The following is a 23,215-nucleotide window of genomic DNA, read 5'->3' on the forward strand; positions in this document are numbered from 1 at the left end:
AACTTATTTAAGGATGTGTGGACATCCTGCAAGTGAGAAACAATCCGAGTACCTAAAGAGTTTGAAAGCCTAATAATATTTCTCAGTTTAATCTTAACATTTTACCCTGAGTTTTGACTTTCAGGCCACCTATATTTTGTTTGACTTTACAGTTTTCACATCAGTTTGATATTTTAACTATCTGAGCTACTAAAACCTTTGAAGTTGTCAGTTTGTTTTTTTTTAAACACACACTACTACTTCATCAGTTATCCGACTTTAAGGCTTCAGATGTTTTTGTGAGACGTGTCCGTACCTTTACGGCCTCGCTGACGGCCGACACGCCGTTCCCGGTGGCGGGCGAGGCGGCGATGATGGCGTAGGCCACGCCGGGCCCTGCAGAGGCGTGCTGGGAGGCGGCGCCCAGGTCGGGGCCTGCTGACGGAGAGGCGTTGCTCTGGCTGACCTGCTGGTGGTCGGAGCTGAAGGTGCTGTTGGCGGTGGGCAGGGTGGGGGCCTGGCTCTTGGGGCTGACCACAGCTGTGACTCTCTGCAGGCTGAGCGGCTGCAGCTCCTGGCAGGGACTGTGGGGGAGGCTGTCGGGGATCTGAGTCTTTGGCCTGACCTGTAGGGGAAAAAACATGACAGGTTTATTGTCTTGTTGGGATATTTTAGTAGTTTTATATTGGATTTTGAATAAAAAACGAGACAAATCTAAGTTATGCATCAAAATAATAGGTGAAAATTGCTAAATATCCTAATTAAACTGAAGGTTAACATGTTTTGCTGCCACCTGCTGGACAGAACCTGCAATTTAATTTCTGGTCAGACATATTTTCCCCAAATAAATCACTTTGTTCCTTCATATTTACCAGGCTGTCTTAATAATAAATTTTACTGGACAATAAATGGTCCCAAAAGTTGTTGTAATAAATGATAATATTGTTATTTTGAGACCATTTCCTAGTAATATAATGCTAATGGAATACCAATGCAAGAACATATTCTCAAAGATCAATAAACTGTCAATTGTAATGAACATCTAACATTGGAACTGGAAACATTTTAAATATACAAAGGAGCTATTTGAGACCAAAAGACCTTTTAACATCTAATTTTTGGTAGAAAGAGAGAAAAGATAAAGATAAAAAAAATAAAGCAAATGGAAATTATCAAGCTTGTTTTTATCAGGTGATTAATTTATCTATTGCTTCAAAACTTGTTCATTATTCAGCTCAGACAAGGAAAACAGGAAAAACTGCCACTTATGACTTTTGCAAAATGATAAACTTTGTACTGTATGTCGAATGTTTTGAAGATTATTCAAAATGGCGGCTTTTCAATAAAATCACATGAACAAGCATACTAATAGAAATACTCGCTTGTTTTAATTGATTTACTGCTCATTGCAACAACAGTTCATCTGAAACAGGTTCTCTAGATACTTCCATCTGGAACCAGTTTGACCCAATTAAAGGTCACAGCGACCCGGTTTACCTGAGGTAGCACAGTGGCTGCTTGTCCTGCCAGCCGGTGCAGAGAGCTGACTTGAGGCACCTTGATGGGCAGAGCAGTGAGAGTTCCCAGCATCTGAAACGCAACAAGCAGAGCCGGTTAGGAGGCCGACCTTCACAGGAAGGTTCGACAAGTTCTGGGTTTTGTTTTGGTCCAGAAATGATGTGAAACTTCCTGAACGTTAAGGGTTTTAAAACAAAAACAATCCAGGAGCGAAAACAACAACAGGTTCAGTCTAAGACTTCAAGATGTTCTGGGTGGAACAAATAAACGTAGCTGCAAACATTAACCACCAGGGGCGCTGTTTCATCACCTACAGAACCTGCAGGCTGATTTTAATTTGGTGGATTTTAACGACCAAAAATCTCTCCTAAAGAGATTTAAAATCCTAACAAAATGTTTATTAGATACAAAAATATTTGATTTATATCAACTTTACTCTGATGGTTCCTCACACAGAACATAACGGACCATTACAACACAACACAGAGTCCAAAACCAGTTTAACTGGAATGTCTAAAACCAGCCAAATTGGAGCTGGAACCAGGCTAAACCAGACCATAAAACAAGTTCATAACCAAACCACTTTAAATCCAGTCCAAGGTCACCACAGACCAGTCGGAAATCATTTAAAACAGGGCATGAAATAAAAGGATCCAAAACTCGAATTTAAACCAGAATACAGACCAGTTTAAAACAAAGTCTGAGCCAGAATGTAAACCTGTTTAAATCAAGGTTTTAAAACACAATTTAAAGCAGTTTAAATCCAGTCTGTGAACCAGTTTAAAACCAGTTCATAACCAGTTTAAATCCAGTCTGTGAACCAGTTTAAAACCAGTTCATAACCAGTTTAAACCCAGTCTGTGAACCAGTTTAAATCCAGTCTGTGAACCAGTTTAAAACCAGTTCATAACCAGTTTAAACCCAGTCTGTGAACCAGTTTAAATCCAGTCTGTGAACCAGTTTAAAACCAGTTCATAACCAGTTTAAATCCAGTCTGTGAACCAGTTTAAAACCAGTTCATAACCAGTTTAAATCCAGTCTGTGAACCAGTTTAAAACCAGTTCATAACCAGTTTAAATCCAGTCTGTGAACCAGTTTAAAACCAGTCTAAACTCAGCCTGTAAACCAGCTTGAACCAGTTTAAGCACGCCATCTTCTCCAGTAAGGAGGTGAAAGTTTCTCCTCTTCTCTTTTCTTCTTCTGTGAAATCCTTTCGTTTCGTCGTATTGTGCTGCAAAGCGGCTCGGCGAGGATGAAGAGGGAGGAGGAGGAGGAGGCGGCTGAGGTCGGTTGCCATGGTAACTGCAGAGCCGAGGATTCTTGCAGTTTCAGGCCTTTCATTTCTGTAATTGCTGCCTGTTTTCTCCAAACCCAACACCTTCAGGGCTCCTCTTCCTCCTCCTCTTCCTCTCATCCTGGATCAGAGATTTCTGTGAAACAAACAGAAACTAAAGCTGAGCTCTGATTGGCTGCAGATTTAAATACAAACGATTTAAACCTGACGGTTTAAATCGTTTGAGATGGAAATAAACATCCTGAGCCGTTCGCTTCACATTTACAGTTAAAAGTTTGAAGCACATCAGGGCTGAAACGATTAATTGGATTAATCGTTAACTAAAGACTCTAAAAAGGTGGTCAGAAGGAACTGAACCAAAACTGCAAAACATAAAAAGATGCATAAATGTTGTATTTAAAAAAAACAAAAAAACATTCTGTCTGTAAATCTGTCTATTTTTGCTACAAACGATCCAATGTTTGCTAACTGAATGCTACGTTTTGCAAGAAAATTTTTATTTTCTTAATTAAAAAGGAACCGATTTGTTTATTTGCACCTCTTAATGCATCCCTAATGCTGTATAAAACAGACTGAAGTTATTAGATGCAGGATTTATTTACCCAATTAATCATCAGAATAATCAATTTCTAAAATAAACAAAATACACAAACAAGAAAAGTAGGAGAAAAAAATCTATTTCTAATTTAAATAAAAACCACTGAATGGATAAAATGTTAAAATATGACGGCACAATTTATGCAAAGCAAATAGTCTTGAACTTATTGAGACCTGAAAATATTTAAAATCAATATTTTTCTGTAGAGAATCCCTAAAAAAGCTGTAAAATATTCTGGATTATCATAAATGTCAATCATGCTGCAGCTTGTTTTACTCAAACACTTTCGATTTTAAACAGGAGAAGATCAAATCAGATCTGATGTTTGGTTTCTTCACGACTCAAACTGCTCTTTGTTTTGCGTCTAGAAATGAGATTATTACAGTGGAGCAGAGGTTGAGAGGCATAAAACGCAAATAAAACCTCCAAATCAATAAAAGGATTAAATTATAGAGAAAAGAAACATGGATTAGAGAGAAGATGTGAGGAGACTGCCAGCAGCCGGTCAAGGTGGAGGCAGGAAGGAGGAGTTTGTCATCTCTGCTCCTGTCATCACAGCAGGATGAAGATGAGGAAGAGGAGGAGGTTGTGCACACGCAGCAGTCAAGACGAAGGCGTGCGGCGAAGACGACAGGTTTGTTCTGAGTCGATCATCTCAGGGTAAAACCAGAACTCAGCAGAAATCAGCTGGAACGAAGCGCTGCCTTCAGGTTGTCTGAGTTTCTGCTGGTTTTTAAAGCCGCTATTCCAGCAGCAGCCAGCAGAGGGCGCTCCTCATCCCTGACCGCCTACAGTAACCTGAGATAAACACCCAGCTGTGTTTACATCCACAAACTTCACATATATAAACACCCAGAGAGTCGGGGTGGGAATATTTCTGTCAAACTGTTAAACTAAACACACTCGGGTTCACAGAGCCTGATGATGTTTGAACGCTGCCGTCCATCACTCAGCGACCCTGAAGGTCAGAGTTCACCGAGGGTGGTGGAGAGTTCACAGAGTTTGCTTGACCTCCAAAGCGGTGAGAGGTCGAGCGAGGTGGTTACCCCGGCAACACTGCTTCTTCATCAGAGCTGTGACACGCATCAGTTCACCTCTGTGAAACCTTTGAGTTGAACTTGGAAGGCTAAGACGCCTAAAAAGTGTTTTAAAACATCCGTTAAAGTTTCTAGCATGTTGGATTCTCAACCTAATAAACCTAAAAAACATACATATAAAAAATAAAGAACCTTAAAAACTCCCTAAAAAAAACCCTGTAAAAAGTAAAAAAATAAAAAAAACTACAGAGCCTAAAGAGAAACCCTAAAAAAGAAAAAGTAAATACTAGAAAAATACCCAAAGAACCAAATGAAAATTCCTAGAGAAACACAAAACCTTAAACACCTAAAAACTAAAAATAAGACAAAAACTGAAAAAACAAAAAACAAATAGAACCTAAAAAAATTCCTGAAAAAAACAAAACAAAAAAAACTAGAAAAATGCCTAAAGAACCCAGAAAGATCCCTAAAAGAACTAAATAAAAATACCTAATCCTAAAAAAAAACTACAAAAAAAGACTAAACTAAAACAAAACTAAAAATAAACTTTAAAAAACTAAAAGAAAGCTTGAATCTGACCTCTCTGGTTTTTTAGCTCCTTTGCTTCACATCCAATCACAGCTCATCACAGGAAAGCATTAATTATCTGCAGCTCAGGTACCGGCCCTTTAATAGCACATCTTCAGCTGACCTCCATCACTGACTGGATTCAGATCTTCTGCTTTGATTTGCTGCAGTTTAGAGGGCAGAACTAAAACCAACTCACTGATTCATCACTATTGATCCCTGAATTAGCAGACAAAACAGCCTCTGATTGGCCGAGCCTTCAGAGAAAAGCTTCGTATCAAGTGAGACCGCTCACTCTGACTGAATATGTCAATGGTTTTCATTATGACCTGATCAGGAAACAACATATTCATAAACAATAACGTCATTTGAAACTACATTGTTATTTTTAGTGCAATAAAAACATGATTGCAAAGGTAGTTTTGTCATGTAGGCCAAAAAAGAAAATCATTTTTAAAAACTAAAATCACCAAAATGCTGTGATTTTTTTATCTACTCAACCATTAACTATTCCAATTAAGCAAGTAAAATGATCAGATTTTCTTTTCTAAGAACAGAATCATAGATCCAAAACTTCAAATGATTTTCCCTGTTAAATGAAAGGAATCCATTTTGCTTAATATTTTGGGTTCAATTAAAAAAAAAAAAAAAAAAAAATTAATTAATTATCATAATTAAAAACAGAATGTAGGTCAGTCTTCGTTTTTATTTAGCCAAGTCTTTGTACAGTAATTAAAAGCAGATTTTGGTGCTCCAAGATGTACTTTACAGTACAAGTCGATGAGTAGCTGCGGTCCTAGTTACCATGACAACAGAAGGAAAACAGAAAGCTTGGAAAAGCTCACTTTGTGCTGCTTCCTGTTGCATTTTGTCCTAAATTATTCTTGAATTGTGGTCGGGTGCCACACAAAATCAGTTCAAGGCCACATATGGCCCCCGGGCCTCGCTTTGAACACCTCATTTTAGAGTTTAAATAAGAAACTAAGAGTCTGTGATGATGTTTGATGATTGAGGGGGTTCCCCTCCAAAAACCTCAACTCTGAACCTCAATCGTTCACTTTGACAGTGAAAATGCCAAAGATAATCACCTCATTTTCCTTTATGGACACGGTGAAGAGAAAGGATGGGCAGAAGAGGTAAAGACTGAGCCTGAGGGCCCGGAGGTTGGGCCCTCCTCTCTCTAACTGTTGGAAAATTACAGCCATGGAGCTCTGATCCCAGCTTATAGAGCAGAATACAAAGCCAGAGAGGCTGCAGCCTGAATCCCAACAAACGGGAAGAACAAGGCTGCAGCACAGGCCCATTGGAAAACAATAAGGAAAATATGGATTTATAGCAATATTTACTGATCAGGATTTATACAGGTTTCACCAACTCAAATTTAAGACCAGTATTATGACAGAAATGTACAATAGAAAATCGCTTATTTTAAGCAGTTGCATTGCCAGTTTATTTGCACATGACAAACGTCGTCTAACAAAAACAAACAAAAAAGAAAAAACAAAGAGCCAACCAAACTGGTGATAAATTTACACTTACTCGTGACAGACGAAGAAAGGTTATATTAGCCACTAGCTAGCAGTAGGCTCAACCACTTCAAGTCACCAAGTCGCAGCATGAAGCTAGCTAGCAGCTACAGTAGTTAGCAGTAGCCTCACAGTCACAGAATGCAATGAAGCTAGTTAGCTAATATTTTACAGCTAGTTAGCGGTAGCCTCAATGAAGATGTCTCAAACTTTTGCCTGACAGAAAAGTCCCACCAGACTTTTAACTCTTCTATTCATATTAATATTAAATATTGACATTTAATATTTAACATTAAATGGTCCGGCCAACCAAAAGGAGAAGCCGTCCCCGCCCACTCTACAGGTGAGGGTTACCTGAGAGGGAGCCAGCAGCTCCCCGGCTCTCCTGCCGCCGCTGAACGGAACGACTCCGGCACCGGCCGCCTGGAGGTTGATGGGGGACACCTGCAGCGGCTCCGGCCCCGCCGCCTTCTGGCCGTTAATGTGTGCAGTCACCATGGAAACGGGGGCCTTGGCCGGCACCACGGAGATCGCGATGCCCTGGCTGGGGGGCTTGATGAGCGACAGCGGCTTGGTGGTCCCCACGGGACAGCTTCGGACGGCCAGCTTCTGCGGGAAGACAGGCAGGTGAGTTGATACCTCGTTGCCATGACAACCTTCCCCCACCTTCCTCGGCTTCTTCTAAAAGGTTTCCCCATTCCTCTTCATCTGCTCTAAATATTTCATATTTCCGTTCAGGCAGGGAACTAAAACAGTCGAGCTTCCAGAAACACCCTAAGAGTTTTAAAGACATTTTCATATTCCAGCAAATAAATGGCAACAAACCAGAACAATCCAGAACCTGTTGGGTCCCAATTCCTCTCCACCAGCAGCTTCCTGGGAAGCTTTTGTTTCAGGGAATCAATGGAATCCGCAGGCGGCCCGAACAGCCGCCTGCTTCAGGACCCGCTGGCCCGCCGCTCGCCATTCAGAGCCGGGGCCCCTCCTATTGTCTGAAAGGTCACTCATTTAAAGCCTCTGCAGGCTGGAGACCCGAGACGGGGCCCCTCCCAGAGGGACGGGGGTCAGCAGGTACACAAAAGAACACGTTAAAACGCTCAGAGCTTTTCAGACACACCTAGGATCGGATTCATGGAGCTTTTAACAACGGCTCGCACTAAAAATAAACTTTTAATCAAACAGGAAGCTTTAAAATAGGAGGAACCAGCAGTGAATGTCGGAATGACTGCAGTTTATCTCAATGCTGGGAGGAATTTTAATTATTTTTAATTCAACCAGTCCACATCCTGTTCATAGACTGATCTTTGAACCTCAATAAAGCTACAAAAATCTTTCAACTGTGGAAGTTCGTTATTTATGCAAACGTCCAGTTTTATTCATTTTATTCAATTTCTAAGCAACAAGAGAATCCAAGAGTAAAAAACTGTACGGAGGTCCAAGTTATTCATCTGACTGCAATCTGTTGAGGACGGAAACACAGTTCCATCCTGAACAGGAAGTGACCTCAGATCAGCTGATGGTTCTCTACTCTAGCTGTGATCCATTTTGTGAAGTTCTGGACCCTGTAGACCAGAACCGCCCACAGAGCTCCACGTTTTACACTTTAAAATCATTAATTTAACACATTTAATCAGAGAAAATCAGAGTTACAATGAAGAAACTTCTAAAATCTATAGATCTGTTATCATGAGTCAGCAGTTTTTCCTCTCCCGGTTTTAGCGACGTTCTGCTGTAAAGTTGCTCATTCAGCAGGAAAACTGAGCATTTTGAGCCTCTCGACTGGAGAAATTTAATTGAGAACGTGTTCGGCTCTCTGAGTCCGTAGTTAAGGTCATTCTGGGCTGTTTACGGCCAGCCAGCTGGATTATCCTCGCTCATTATGCTCGCTGTTTTGATAGGGGCCTTTGAGATAAGGAGGCCGCTGGAAAACGCATTAGTAGCTGTTCAGATTTCCATCAGCGCGGCTGCCAGACGCTCTCTTTGTTTACACTCCATTTACCAGCGAGCTGCTTCAGTCCTGGAAGGGGCTGAGGAAACGGGCAGCTGCTTTTCACATTCCCAGAGGGACAAAACAACGTCAAATCCACAGGACTGGACCACAGAAATGTTTGGAAATTAGTTTTAGAGTCGTGAAAGTGAAAGCAGATAAACTCCCGCCATGAGCTGCAGGTGTTTGGTGTTTCAGTATCGAAGTTTTGAAGGTTTCCAATCTTAAAAATTCACTTTTTGTCTTGGGCTGAAACGATTAATCGTGAATAATCAATTATTGAAATAATCTTCAACTAATTTATAAATCAATTAATAATTAATTGGAGTGTACAGACTCAAAAAAAGGCCATTTGCTGAAAAAATGACCAGCTTAGAGCAGTAACTAAGCTAAAATTGTACAAAAATATTTTTTTTCACCTTTATCCGTCGATATGTTTTACCCAAATCTCTTCAAGTGTCAGTTTTAACTTCACCTGGTTCAAATTCACTAAAGGAATGCCATATTGCCACATTTTAGGAAATAAAATGTTTATTTTCTTATTTAAAAAATGAATGTAATTATTTATTTGGCTCTTTTAACATATTTTTCAATATTGCATAAAAAGTGTAAGAGGTCAAATGAAACAGCAGCAGAATGTGGCAATATTATATTAATCATCGAAATAATTGATAGAATAATTGTTAGTTGCAGCTAGAAGTGCAGAAAAAATTGATTCTACAGGAAACCGCAATACGAAGCTCTCATGTAACGTCTCACTTCTGGAAACTTTGTAGCTGACGGCCATCTTGGTAGGCATCCGTAACCATGACAGCAGTTGCTATAATAATAATAAAAAAGCCATAACTAGACATACTTAGAACTAGCTCTTGCCTTGTTCCTATCCAACTTATAAACAATATAAGTAAATTATAACTATTACTTGATTACAGTTTGTGAGCTCTCTACCTTCATTTTGTTGGTTTGGAAGCTGTGGTTCATCTATGCCTACCAAGATGGCGGTTCAGAGCTGTAGGAACTACGTATTTCTAGTTGTGGGAATTCTGTATCAATTCAAAATACTAAAAAAATTGAAATCAAAATGTGCTGAAGTTGTACGTTTTTGCCTTAGTACTCCTGAAATAAGACAAAATTAACTTACAAACTTTTCAGCAAGAAATAGGAGCCTGTTTTAAATCAATAAGTCCTTAATATTGATGAAAAAGGTCTAGTTTCACTGGCAGATTATTTTGTTTATATCAAGATATTTTCCCCATGTTTTAGTGAAATAATTTTCCAATGGAACAAGAACTTTTTCATTAATACTAAGGAATTACTGACATAAAAGAAGCTCCTATATCTTGCTGAGAAGTTACTTTTGAGTTAGTTTTGTCTTATTTCAAGGGTATTAAGATATTTGCACTATAAACTAGACCAAAAATACTTTGTAAGATTTTGTTTTTGCAGAGCTCTGAATCTAAAATCATGTCTAAATCAAATTGCTGGACACAGAAACATTCCCATCTCTAGTTGCAGCCCAAATTAAACTCAAATATTTGGTTTGTTATTAGAATTTTGTTAAAGGAGGAACAGAACAAATGGCGTCAGGAAGCTGGAATGGGATTGGGATGAAGAGGATCGGCTCGCTGTGGGACTTCATGTAGAGGCGGCAGAAGAACGACGCTCCTCTGATCGGATCGAGGATGAACTCGTGAATATTTTATGGAGACAGCAGGAGAAACTGCCTCATGTTCAGAATCACCTGTTAGCTGCTGATTTCATGTTTGTTTATGTTTCTCATTGGTTTTCCTTCCACATTATGTTTAAATTTAAGATTTACATGTTTCAAGTTCAAGTGGAACAGAGGAAGTTTTCCCCAGAAGCCATCAGCACCTCCGTTGGCAGTCATTTTGGTCCACTCTTCTTCTGTTTTCAGAGATTTAAATGAAGGAAACTCGACTTCTGATAATTTGAAAGAATTTCTTCAAAGACGATTCTCCAGTTCTATAATATCAAGTTATAGAGGTCACCAACAAGGTCATCATGGAGTCTCTGGTATCAATGCTTATTCAACTCCCTGTAGGTGTCTTCAATGATGCCAACATGAACAATAAGAAGGAAGGAAGGAAAGAAAAACTAGCAATGAATGAAGGGTGGAAAGGACACTGAAGGAAGGACATAAGACACCAATGAACCTGCGGTCCGTCGTCACTCTCTTCCTGTTTCTTGTTAGTAACTTCCTGTAATCTGACAGCCTTCACAGCAGCTTCCCTGCAGAGACGATTAAAACTCCTTTCACTGTCGCCTCCGTTTGATTCTGTTCAGGAACTGAATCAATACCTCGGCGTTTCAGCCTCCATAATAAGCAGCTCTGATTGTTAGTCTAACTGCTCCGGTTCTCCAGCCCGCCGGCAGATAACAATCACATTAAAATGTTCATTATGCGGCCGGGAGACAAACACGAGGAGGCGGCCGGCGCTCCATTCATTTCCCACATCATGTGGTCAGTCTCCGCCCGACAATAAATCCATTTAAATGCAAATCAAACGCGCCTGCAGCGGCTTTTTTTACTCAGAGTTCATCGGAATGTGACCGAGGGAAGGAAATATCAGGACGCCAACAACCCGATCAACCGATCAATAAAACATTATTACTACATCAAACAATCATCTTTTAAAAATCTAACTTGTCTTTAAGATTATTTAGGTAAATCCTGCTTTTAATACAGAGATGTAATAAAGGAAACAAAGTTAATGCAAAAATGTAATTTTTCTTCCTTTTTTTTCCAATTAGGTCAGGGCCGGCCCAAACCTTTTTGTGGCCCAGAGCAGATTTTTAATCCAGGCCCATCTATACTCAAACGAGTTGCAACAAATTTAAAATTTTCTTTGCGATCAAAAAAGTATTTTTGAATTTGAATAGGCCTGTAGAAATAAATCAATTAATCATAATAAATTGAAACAAGCAAATTATTTATAATTTTTCTCTTTCTACCAAAAACTGGATGATAAGTCTTCAGGCTCAACTAGTCCCTTTTTTAAAAGGACAGTTTTGTTCACAGAGACTTGTTAATTAATTGTATTGTTTTTTTTTTCACAAATATTTTAAAATGTCTTAAAGTTAAACTGAAAGTTTATTGAGCTTTGAAAATGTGTTCTTGCATTATTACTAAAATGGTCTCAACCAATATTATCGTTTAATGCAATTTTTCATCCAAAAAAATTGTTATTGTGATGAGTCTAGATCAATCACTATAAAATCAAATCAAATCATGCTCTTGGGGGCCCCCTGGTGGTGTGGAGGCCCTAAGCAGCCGTCTGACTCGCATATGCTTTGGGCCAACTAACTTTCATGTTCAAAGTGAAAAGCAGAATATTATCGATTTTAGTCCAATTTCCGGTTCTCAATGTTTATTTATATTTTCTGAATTTCAGAATAATATATCTTTCTAAAAATTTTTTTAAAAAAAAAGTCAAAATATTATCCATCATGGTGGTGATGATGATGAAGGCAGTTTACAAAGATCAGAAGGTCAAACTTACTTTAAACGCTTCTAAAATTAAAACAATTTAACCTAATACATATATTCTGAGTTGAATACATGGAATAAAAGAGATTATTTGAAAAACCACAGATTTATTTAAGCTATTTAATTAAGTCCTGGTCTCTGGTTTCAGTAGATTGTTGACACAATTTATTGTTTTGTTCACCTCGAATCTGAACTTATTTAGTCTCATTTTATCAACAGGTTGTGTTTATATTTGTTTTTAAAATAACAGATTTTCCTTTTCTGTCCGCTACATTCATGTTCTGTTTTTTTTTTTAATCTAAAATCTATTTTCTTTTTAATCAAAGCTGTCAGAAAAGCTTATGAGTTGTTTTTAGCTTCATGCTGACCTGCGGGGATTTAATCGAAACTGCGTCGCCGCCGTCTGCTTTTCTTCTCAATGAAAGTCTAAATGATTGAAGCTCACGCTCAGTACTCGAGGTTTCATTGGGAGTGAAACACCATGGCCGCTCCGCTTGAGTCGGGCTGAACTCGGATTTTATTTTACTGTGGAGACATCAGGGGAGCGGCGGGGGTCCTGACCACAACAACCGCACTGAGGCAAGACAAACAGCAGCTCAATTTCACTCAGGCATCTCACCCGACTCCCGTTTCTAAATTAAAAGCTCAGAGTGGGGTCTTCTGTCAGCAGGAGGCTTTTATACTGAAGGGACGTTTTGATTTCCTGTCCAATAGAAGTGTTAGGAAGTGGTTTGGATTCTGCCGCGTTGCTCATGAGAAATATTTTATTATTTCTGCTTTCTTTTTATGGTCTAATTTTGTAACTTTACTTTTATTATTATTGGCAATGTGAATTTATCTTGTTTTATCAATTATAAACATTTCATATAATATCTCGACCAACATGTTTAAAAATCTAATTACATAACACACCCAGTTATTACTTTGCTACTTTATTTTGAACTATTTACTGTTTTAAATCAATAATAATGTTTACACACCATGTATATTTATATATCATCTATAGCAGGGGTGTTCAAAGTGTGGCCCCTGGGCCATTTTTTGGCCCTTGAAGTCATCTTGATCGGCCCCCTGACTACAAGAATGGTAAAACTTTGTCCAACAACCCAGAAATAAACTGATGTAGAAATTGTCTGTTTTTCTTTTGCTATGGCAACAATCTAAAGCGTTTTTCTATGTTTTGGTTCTTTAAAGATTTAATACATTTTTTTAATATTGCTGAGCAGGTAAAACTACGAATTTATGTTTAGTTTTTCATTTAATGAATTTTGTGACACGTAGTTTAAATTGGCCAGTTTTTAGCATTTATTTTTCATTCTTTTATTATTTATTCATATAACTATTAATACCATTACCACAACTATTGCACATTACACTATTATATATTCAGTTTATTGTTTTGTATTTTATTAAATGTTTTTTTTTTATTATTTATTTACAACATATTTTATAATAATTTTCTCATTGTTTTAGTCTGGAGTTTCCTCAGCGTGGATCAGAAACCAAACAGCCCGATTAGAACCTGCTGCAGCAGCAGGATGTGGCTGGAGGTCATCGCTGTCATGAAAACATTTATTTGTGAAGCCAACAGTTCAAACCTTGAGCCAAAAGCTCAGAATATCGACCAGCAGCCACCGCAAGGAGAAGGAAAGGTCAAACTACATCTAAAATGAAGCGCTAAGCAGAGGTGAATCTGCTTTTATTAACCGCAGACGTTAAAGAAAAATAAAAAACAGGAGCTTCATCCATGTATTACAAGGAATTATTGGCTCAATTAGAGTTCAAATAGGTTAAAGTTAAACATAAAAGTGTAAAAATACATCAGAAACTGAACATTTTCCACCTTTTTAACTGACAAATGGGACAAAAATAGTTTTAATTCTTTCTAAATGAATATGATATATTTGAAACTATTTTAAACTAAATATATGTCAGAATAAAAATCTTATACATACTGAAAGCATGAAACCTTTTCAGTATTTTTCTAAAAAATGTTTTTTTTAGCCACACATCTCTTAAAACTGTTAGGAATTATTATCAGGATGAGACTTTTTTCCTGTTAGAAAACAAATTTTTGCGACCTCAGATGTCGTTTGTGAGCATAAAGTTAATTTATGTGGAGAAACGTGAGATTTTCCAAGCATAATAACGGAATGGTTCACTAATATAGAGTAAACTATTCCTATAAAAGAGACACAGAACACATTTCTATGTACAACAGATCAGAACTGGAGCAGAAATTTAAACACCCGTCTAAATGCTACCAGATTTTTTTTTTTTTTTTTTGATTACAGTTTTGACTGAAGTGTGTGTAGATACAGGCCTCCTGTGTTCACCATAGATAACTTTTAAAACCCTCCGTAGGTTGCCGGTTTGTTAGTTCTCCAAGCTATTGCTCTCAAACAGTTTTAACGCTTTCCTCCATCATTAAGATCTTTACTTTCTGAATTTAGATTGGATGGATGATGTGTTTTATGAAAGAATTTGTTTTTCTAAGCATTCACGTTTAATACAAACAAAATTTTTATTCATTTCACCTTTCAAATAAATAAAAAGTTTTTGACTGAAACTGTAAAAGCATGATAGGATATTTAATTAACTTCATTTTTTTTTATTCCTTTATTTAACCAGGTAAACCCCATTGAGATCTAGATCTCATTTTCAAGGGGGACCTGGGCAGAAGTCTGCAGGACACAGCAACCTGGTTACAAAACAAAATTGAATTATTACATATACACAAATATAAGACAGAATAAAACAATTTAAAAACAGTGACACTGTTTAAAAGATTCTCGTTGCCCGTTTTTAAGAATCGCTCGAAATAAATCCAGTGAAATCAAATCTGACATCCTGATTTCAGACTGAAGCTGATTCCAGGCTGAAGGAGCCATCACATGGAAGCTTGCTTTCCTTTTTCAGTTCGGCAGTGTGGAACATGCAAAAGAAAAATGTTGTTGGAACGTAAAGAATGGGAACTAACAGATCTATGTAAAAGAGAGTTTAAATATGCTGGAGCCAAACCGAGTAGAGATTTATAGATCAGGATCATCAAGTGATTGTTTCTCCGTACTCTTAAAGGAGGCCATTCAGCTTCTGCATACAGCTTACAATGATGTATGAAACGTCTGCTACCAGTTACAAACCTCAAAGCACAATGATAAACAGTATTTAATGACTGAAGGCATTTAGTCAAAGCATTCATATATAAAACATCACCATAATCCAGGAGTGGCAGGAACGTTGCAGCTACCAATTTACTTCTAGCTTTAAGCGAAAAACAAGAACCATTTCGGTAATAAAACCCAATCTTCATTTTCAGTGTTCGTAGCAAATTTGCTATGTGATTTTTAAAAGAAAGTTCTTTATCTAAAATGAAGCCCAAATATTTATAAGTACTGACAAACTCAATTTGTGTCCCTACAGCAGTGGTAAGCAGTAGAGGGATGTCTGGTAGTTTTCTAGAGTTTGAAAAAGCCATTGCCTTCGTCTTATCCACATTTAGAACTAATTTCAGAGTTTGTAAGCGGGTTTGAACTACATTAAAAGCAAGCTGCAGATACTGAATTGCCTGTACGAGTGATGAAGAATAGCAGTAAATCACTAAATCATCTGCATAGAAATGATAAAAAGCATTTGACAGATATTCACACAAGTTATTTATATAAATAGAAAATAAAAGTGGTCCAAGAACTGAGCCCTGTGGGACACCATTTAAAATCGTACGAATAGAAGAAGTGAAGCCAGCCAGTTGAACTCTCTGGGTTCTGTTTGACAGGTAATCGGCTATCCACAGGGTAGCTCGATGTGAGAGCCCATATTTTAATTTAATCTACTTATTTTAGTTCTTGAGTTACTTATTTAAGTGTCTGTCTCGGGAAATAATTTGGGGTTTATTTTGTTTTAGGAAATGTGAAATCTGAACGGACCAGAGGGGATGTGAGGGAGTCCAAGTGGGAAGCTTTGGAACCCCACGCTCTGCCACAGAGAAAACAACCGTTTAACATCCGGGATTAGCCAGGATTAAGGACATCTGTTGAGCAAACGCCATGGATTGAATGTTTTATCTTCCACACAGACGAGCCAGAAGGGAAGAGAAAGTAAAAACTGGATTCAGGATAACAGCTCCAAAGGTCAATATTTAAGCTATTACTGAAAGTTTTCCTAAAATTAGATTAAAGTCTCAAAGAGATAATTAAAATTTAAATGTAGCTGTTCTTACTGTGGTGTAAAATAAATTTAAATCAGATGAAATGTTAAGAATATAAAAACAAAAGCTAAAACATCTCATCAGGACGAAGCTGCGACAACCTGACTCTTATTTTTACATTCATTTAAATAAATGATGTTGGATGAGGCCTAAAAGAACTTGGGATTTCACACATAGTATCCAGTAAATTGATTAATCCATGGATTATTCAACAGATTATTTAATTACTGCAGCTCAACAAGATGATAAATAATGCAGCAGTGTTTTCAGTCTGAGGTTTCTTCAAAACCGCTGCAATACAGACTGCTGCAGGAGATCTTTCCTTCTGACAGCTAAAATGTCAAAATCACACATTTGTGGTGTTACTTTTAAAATATTTTAAGGATTTTGTGATTTTTTTTCTCAATCCCTTTACACAATCTAAATATAGAAAAAATAAGATGAAAAAAAAACAGCAAACAGACAAATTGGACATAAAAACATTTTTGTTCTTTAAAAAACTTAAGCTAAATTTGTTCATTGCCATATGGATCACAAAGTCAAGTACTAAGCAGCTTTTAATTTTACTGTCAAAACAAACTAAAAATAAATGCAAAACGTTGAGCTAAAATTCAATTACTTTATTTATTTTAAGCTCTTTTTAATAAAAATATAAGCCCAGTCTGTGTTTGTCTTTAAAATAATCATAATTCTAGGGTGTTCACAGTGTGGCCCGACCAAAAGTCAAGAATGGTTAACATTTGTCAACAAAAGAGAAAACATCAGACGGCCCCCAAAATTTGGAAATTTCCTGTTTTTCTTTTAATAAGGCAACAGTCCCAAGCCTTTTTTATATTTTGGATCTTTGTTGATACAGAGATTTTATTTAAAAAAAAATGGGGAAAAAATAAATTTTATATTATGAATTATGTGGTCTGTCAATAGTTCAAATTTTCCACCACTTTCCTAATTGTTGCTATCTGCTATATTTTTGTTAGTCAAAATAAAGAAATATTTTAGATTTATAAAGTTTTCTGATGATGTTCCTGAACTCAGAGAGAGGAGGGAGGACGGGGAGGCAGACTGAGGGGCCAGGAGGAGTGAGCAAGAGGAGGGGGAAGAAGAGGAGGCCAGCAGATGGACTCCTGCAGACAATGGAGGCAGACAAAGCAGAAACACAAAAACACTCAGACTAACATCCTAATCTGGATCCTGGATGTGTTCAGACTGAATCTGGATTCACCAGCAGAAACATCTGGAGTCAGAGAGACGTTTAGCTCTCAGAAGATCCCAGAACCAGATGCTTACAGCATTTATCTGGAGGAAAACCTTTGCACTAAATCAGAGGTAAAAAAAAATCGTTTAAAACGCAGTTTGTGTTGAAGAAACGTGAACATCTGCAGGCAGGTCCGTCTGCGTCTCTGCAGACATCTGAGAACTTCCTGCAGGCGTCCAGAGGGATGAGAGGCGGACAAAGGGACGCTCTCCGCCCGACAACAACCCCCCCTCCTTCAGCCTGGGGCGAAGAGGAAACATCCCAACATGCACTGGGGTGGGTGGTCTTCATGAGGGGAGGGTGAGGTGATGATTTCTTTAGTCTGAATCACTCAGAAGGATCCGTTAACACAAACGCATCGAATGACAGATGATACGATTTTCCCAAAATAACCCAACAGATGGTGTTCCTGATGCATCCGCAGCGTTTCTGCTCACGTTTACCTCTTTATGAAAACAGTTCATAACGGTGAAATAAAATGTTATCAATTTAAATCAGAAAAGGATGATTAGGCTTCTTCTACTGATCAATTTGCGGACTGTTTCTATCCATCTGAAATGATTATTCACGATTAATCGATTGAAACAACTGTCAACTAATTTAATAATCAATTGTTATATGGATTATTCAGATTAAAAATGATTGTTGTGTTGACAATTAATTAATAGATTAATTAACACCAGTTAGCAACTAATCTAAATTATTTTACAATTATTTAAATAACCGATAAATCATGTGAGTCTTAATCCCGATAATTGAGGTGTCTTTAATATTGTAAGATGAGGAAATCTTGCAGTGTAATCTAGGAATAACAAACCCATGAAGCCTTCAGAGGACATCTGGAGTTATACGGTTACATTTTCAAATATTCATTGATTAAAAGACTATTTTACTGGATTTTATTTTATGGTATCAAAATAAAAGGGGTCGAGTATGAAAAATACACGCTACACTTTTGAGAAAATTTTTAAATCTAGCACCAGGAAAATAAAGTTTGTGATTATCCAACCATTATTCAGGCAAAAGTGTTTTTGCTTAAGCAAGAAAAACCTTCAGGAAGCCTAAAGGAAGAACAGAGGAACATCTGAAGGTTGAGTTTTGTCCTCAGATTCTGTTTTGGTCCTTTTGAATCCGTCTGAAAGCGAATCTGTGTTTGTTTAGCAGGTTTGAAGCTCTGTTTCTCTGCAGCCAGTCTCTCTTTATCTTCTTCTCGCCTCGCTGAACGCGACAGCTTCCAGGATCAGCCGTTTGGTTTGAGCCAGCAGGTAAATATTGGCCGAGTGGATGTGAAGTGAACACTTTCCACGTCTGCAGCGGGGCACCTTAGATTAGCTTCTCTCACTCTGTGCTCCAAGGAAAAAACAGGAGCTTAGAGGAGGAGGAGAAAGATTATTTTGGGTCTCCTGGTTATTTTCTTACATTTATTTCTCTCCATTCGACCCTCTGATGGCGGCGGCCATCATCTCAGCTGGATCTGAGCCCGCTTTTCCTGCACTGCATCTTTTACTTCTGCTTTCTGTCAAACTGTTTACACTTCAGGCTGACAAAGTGACAAAACCTGCAGCGCTCACAGCTCGACTTTAAGATCAGATCATTACAATTACATCTGAGTAAATTAATAAACAAAAGTGATCTGTTGATAATAGCAGACTAGTTCTCATACAAAAAAAAAAAAAAATTTCCTGTATTTTGGGAAATTTATTTTTTTTATTTTATTTTATTTTCTAGGCTAGTTTTGAAAACTGCTGTATTTTTGGTGTTGGGACTTTAAAAAAAAGTTCATCGTACTCGAAAATGCCTCAACTTGAATGTGAAATATAACAAAACTAAATTCAAATGGTTTGATATTTGAAGACATTTACAGATTTTATAAACTTCATGCCAAGATTTCACTAACTATGTTAACTTCAGTTAAAAAAAATGCTGAATGTATACAAGGCAAACAAAATGGACTTTGTATTTTAACGTTGTAAAATTGGGCCTCTGTCTCTTTAAAAACTCCTCCTCTTTCTGTAACTCCGCCTCCAGTATGTCATCCCAACATGGCTCCTTTATTAACCCTTTAACAATGTTTTTTTTAACCAGAGTTGCTCTGAGAAGTAGCAGATATAATGAGCTCAGCAGAGGTGCAGTTAAACTAGGTGTTTGCTAATTGTTGCTGGCTAGTCTGCAGGAGGTGAGTGGGGGAGGAGCTTCATCCTTGAAGGCGGGGCTAGGTCCTACCAGGCATTTTCCCAAACATGCATGAAATAATCAAAGCAACATTCCAGGTCTGTTTTTGATGGGGAATAACATTATAACATAATTAAAGCTCCAATAAGCTGACTTTAGATGGTACTGCCTCTTTAAATGCCGAGAAACCGGCTGGCTCATTTCGCAGCTCCTCTCTGCTGTATTATGATGCTGGAATTGATCTTCCTGATTGGCTCTAATTACACCTCAAGGAGGAAACAGAAGAAGGTGCTCTTCCCTCCTTTCGGCTTTCTGAAGGATCTTGGCTCAGAGAAACCCAAACCTGGGCGAATTGTTGAAAAGTCTGCTGCTTTCATCAGAGATGTTCTGCTTCCTGTTTCCTGTCAGACTAAAGGAGCGCTTTAGTCACCTCCTTAAGCTAACAGCAGCAGTAATGATATAAACAGCTCCTACAACTTGATGGTTGTGAGCAGAAACTATATAACTCTGCGTTAAGCAGCTGAGGAGATAAAATGCATATTTACAACATAAACCTGTAAAAGCGATCCAGCCTTAATTACACACGCTGCTGCGCTGCAACAATTATCCACCCATCACAGACTTTTAATTAGGTTTCGTCTCTTCTGCAGAACGCTGTGCAGCCGCAACGCCAGGCCAGAATCGACTTCCACTCCGTAATGAATCGCAGCGCTGAAATTAAACTGACGGATAATGAATCCTTTCACTTCTCTCTTCCTCTGGTCTGCAGCCTAAGGAGAGAGTCGCTGCAGACCGTTAAAGAGCCGCTCGCTGAAAGTACAGCGCTCTACAAGCTCACAATTAGCTGTCTTTTATCCAGTTTACCGCAAAAACACAAACTCTTACCACGTACTTTTGGTCTAGTCTCCAGTGTAAATATCTCAGTAAAACCAACTTGCAAGTAACTTTTCAGCAACTTATAAAAACTTGTTTTAAGACAATAATTCTTTACTATTTTTGGAAAAAAGGAGGTGTGGCAGAAGACATTTTCTCCTACTTTTCTCTGTTCATTTGAACTTTACTTAAAAGGTGACCTATTTATGCAACGTGGAACAGGTTATGACATGTCATGGCCTATTCTAAACATGTTCATTATATTTTTTGCACATAATCATTCTTAGAAAATGAGCTGTTAGCCTATTTTGGCTTCTTGTCACTTTAAATCGAAATAAGCTGCTGCTGGCCACGCCCTCAAACTCAACGTTTACACTCACAAGCGAAAATAGATGCACAATTCTACAACAGCACATCTTTGAAAAAAACTTGTTTTCTCCAGCAGCCATTGTATAGCAGTAAAACCAGATGAATAAGTGTGCTGGAGTTCCGCTTTGGTTGCTAGGTAACGGGCAGTGGATGCTGATTGGTGAAGTTACATTCTGGAGGTTTTTGAAACGGCTCACTTTCCAGACACCAAAAAAAAAAATAATAATAATAATAATAGACTTATTGCCAAAAACAGCTTGGTGGTTTTTTGTTTTTTTTGTGTTTTTTTTTTTAAAAACATTTTGACTGTTTTTAGAAGCAGTTAAAACCCAAATGGAAGTACATAAACATGCAAAATGTGAATTTTACGTAACACGTCTCCTTTAAGCACACCACCGCTGATCAGAGGAAGAGAGCAGACGTCGCCTACCTGGCCGTTCTGAAGCTCATTGAGGCCTTTGCACAACGTCTGGTTCTGTAAAAGAAAGAGGAACACCTTCAGGAACAGAATTACTTTAAGAGATTAATATTTACTCCATAAAACCTGATTTCATTGGCTGTTGCAGTTGCAAATGACTGGAATTAATCTACACAAGTCAACTAAGGACAGAGGAGCAAAATGTTCCCATAAATCATTCCTGAATCTCAGGAAAACGGGAGACGGAGCAGAAATTTGGAGCAATCAGGAAATAAAATGATTTATTTTCTCCTTCCTCCTGATGAACTCCTCCTCCTCTTCCTCTTCCTCACCCTGTGAGCTCTGAACGTCTGATCGCAAAATAAAAACTTGGTCCAGACTTTACCTTTTTATTTATTTTTTTCCTGATATGACAGTCAGGCTGATAAATTCGTTCTGTATGCATTGCTTTTCACACGGGGGAAATCTGGAAGCAGCAGGGAGTTGTGGTTTGCTGAGTTCACTTCAATCAAACTGAAATCGAGGTTTGGAGGCGGACCAGAGTTCGATTACGCGATCGCACCTCCCCAAACAAACCAGACTTTCTGCCCAAACGGACTGGATTAAAGCAGACTTAACATGGCTGCTGTGAAAGCAGCGAAAAACTTCCTACAATCCTCTAGAAACAAATGGCAACAAGATGGAAGTAAACATAGGTTGTTTATATTTGTCTGATGTGTTAAAATCATACATCCCTACCAATGCAAGCCCTAAAAAAGGGTTGATGTAGTCACACCAAGGAGGAAAATTTGGTAAAAACTAAAGGAACATTAGAAAAGAAAGAAACATACTAAGAAAAAGCATTTCCATCAGCGATCTACATTAAGTAGACGAAGAAGAGGCCGAGTCCAGACAAGCCGGCCTGAGGAGTAATTTCTACCACGGGCCGAGGTGTTGGAGGTCAGAGACAGGAAACGACACGCGGCCGTCTGATGGGTGGAGGAGGTGTGAGGAGCTGCAGGCGGAGGAAGGAGGCCGGTCCCCGGAGCGACAGCAGCATGACGACCAAACATGTGCCCACATGTTGGCGCTCAATTAGAAGTGTGGCTCACACATATTCACAGCTCCAGCAGGAGGAAGTTACAGTGAAAATGACCAGAGCCTCGTTCAGATACTGTCGCTACGCCACGAAGACACCAAGAACTCTGAGGATTATTATCAACACAACTAAATCTGATTATTTCCACCAAAACAGATTTATCATGAAGACAATCACAGCCCAGGGTTAAGAAAAGTTTCAGATTTTCTTCCACTAAACATCTGGTGAACTTACAGCAGAAAGCCTTAAGCAAAAAATACAAAGTTTTCCCTTCAACCGCATCACACACACATAAAATACAATTTAAGTACCTTACAACACCTAAATTATACAAAAAATGCCGCTTTACAAAAAAAAAAAAAAAGAGATTAAGTATTTTAATAATAATAAAATTAATTCCTGCCAGGATCAATTCTTGGGAGATTTTCTTCTTCATGGGTTCCATTTTTTTTTTTTTAATTGACTAAATACCAAATAAAAATAATGAAACTGATTTTTACAGAACTCAATCTTTGCTTCAGATCCATATCATGGCTTCATTTTCTATTAATGTAGAAATAAAGTGGCCACAAAAATAAATCAAAAAGATTACCCATAGCTATCTATGAGAGCCAACCAGATAGAGAGAAAGGGACAAAAAAGAGACAGAAATATAGACAGAGAAAAAGACAGAAAAGGAGAAAGAGAGAGATGACATATAGAGACAGGGAAGGTGAGAGACTGAGAAACAAAGAAAAAGCAAAAGAGAGAGAATAGGAAGAGATAAATACAGAAAAGAGAAAGATTGAGACAATGAAAAAGACAAAAACAGAGCAGAGATGGAGAGAGG

At 38.1% G+C, this 23,215-nt stretch overlaps 1 protein-coding gene across 1 annotated transcript in view; it reads right to left on the reverse strand.

Annotated features, from left to right (window-relative positions):
- Positions 1-23,215, reverse strand: part of phf21b (PHD finger protein 21B) — a 59,673-nt gene that overhangs the window by 8,585 nt on the left and 27,873 nt on the right. Inside the window, exons 2-5 of the mRNA XM_088002956.1 lie at positions 21,321-21,365; positions 6,874-7,128; positions 1,477-1,569; positions 296-604 (exon numbers count right to left, since the gene is read on the reverse strand). Coding sequence (XP_087859082.1) covers positions 296-604; positions 1,477-1,569; positions 6,874-7,128; positions 21,321-21,365 — 702 coding nt within the window. The remainder of the gene's footprint in view (positions 1-295; positions 605-1,476; positions 1,570-6,873; positions 7,129-21,320; positions 21,366-23,215) is intronic.

The sequence above is a fragment of the Poecilia mexicana genome, unplaced genomic scaffold (assembly GCF_051168715.1).
Source record: "Poecilia mexicana isolate PSO_F unplaced genomic scaffold, ASM5116871v1 scaffold_23, whole genome shotgun sequence".
In the NCBI taxonomy this organism is placed as follows: Eukaryota; Metazoa; Chordata; class Actinopteri; order Cyprinodontiformes; family Poeciliidae; genus Poecilia; species Poecilia mexicana.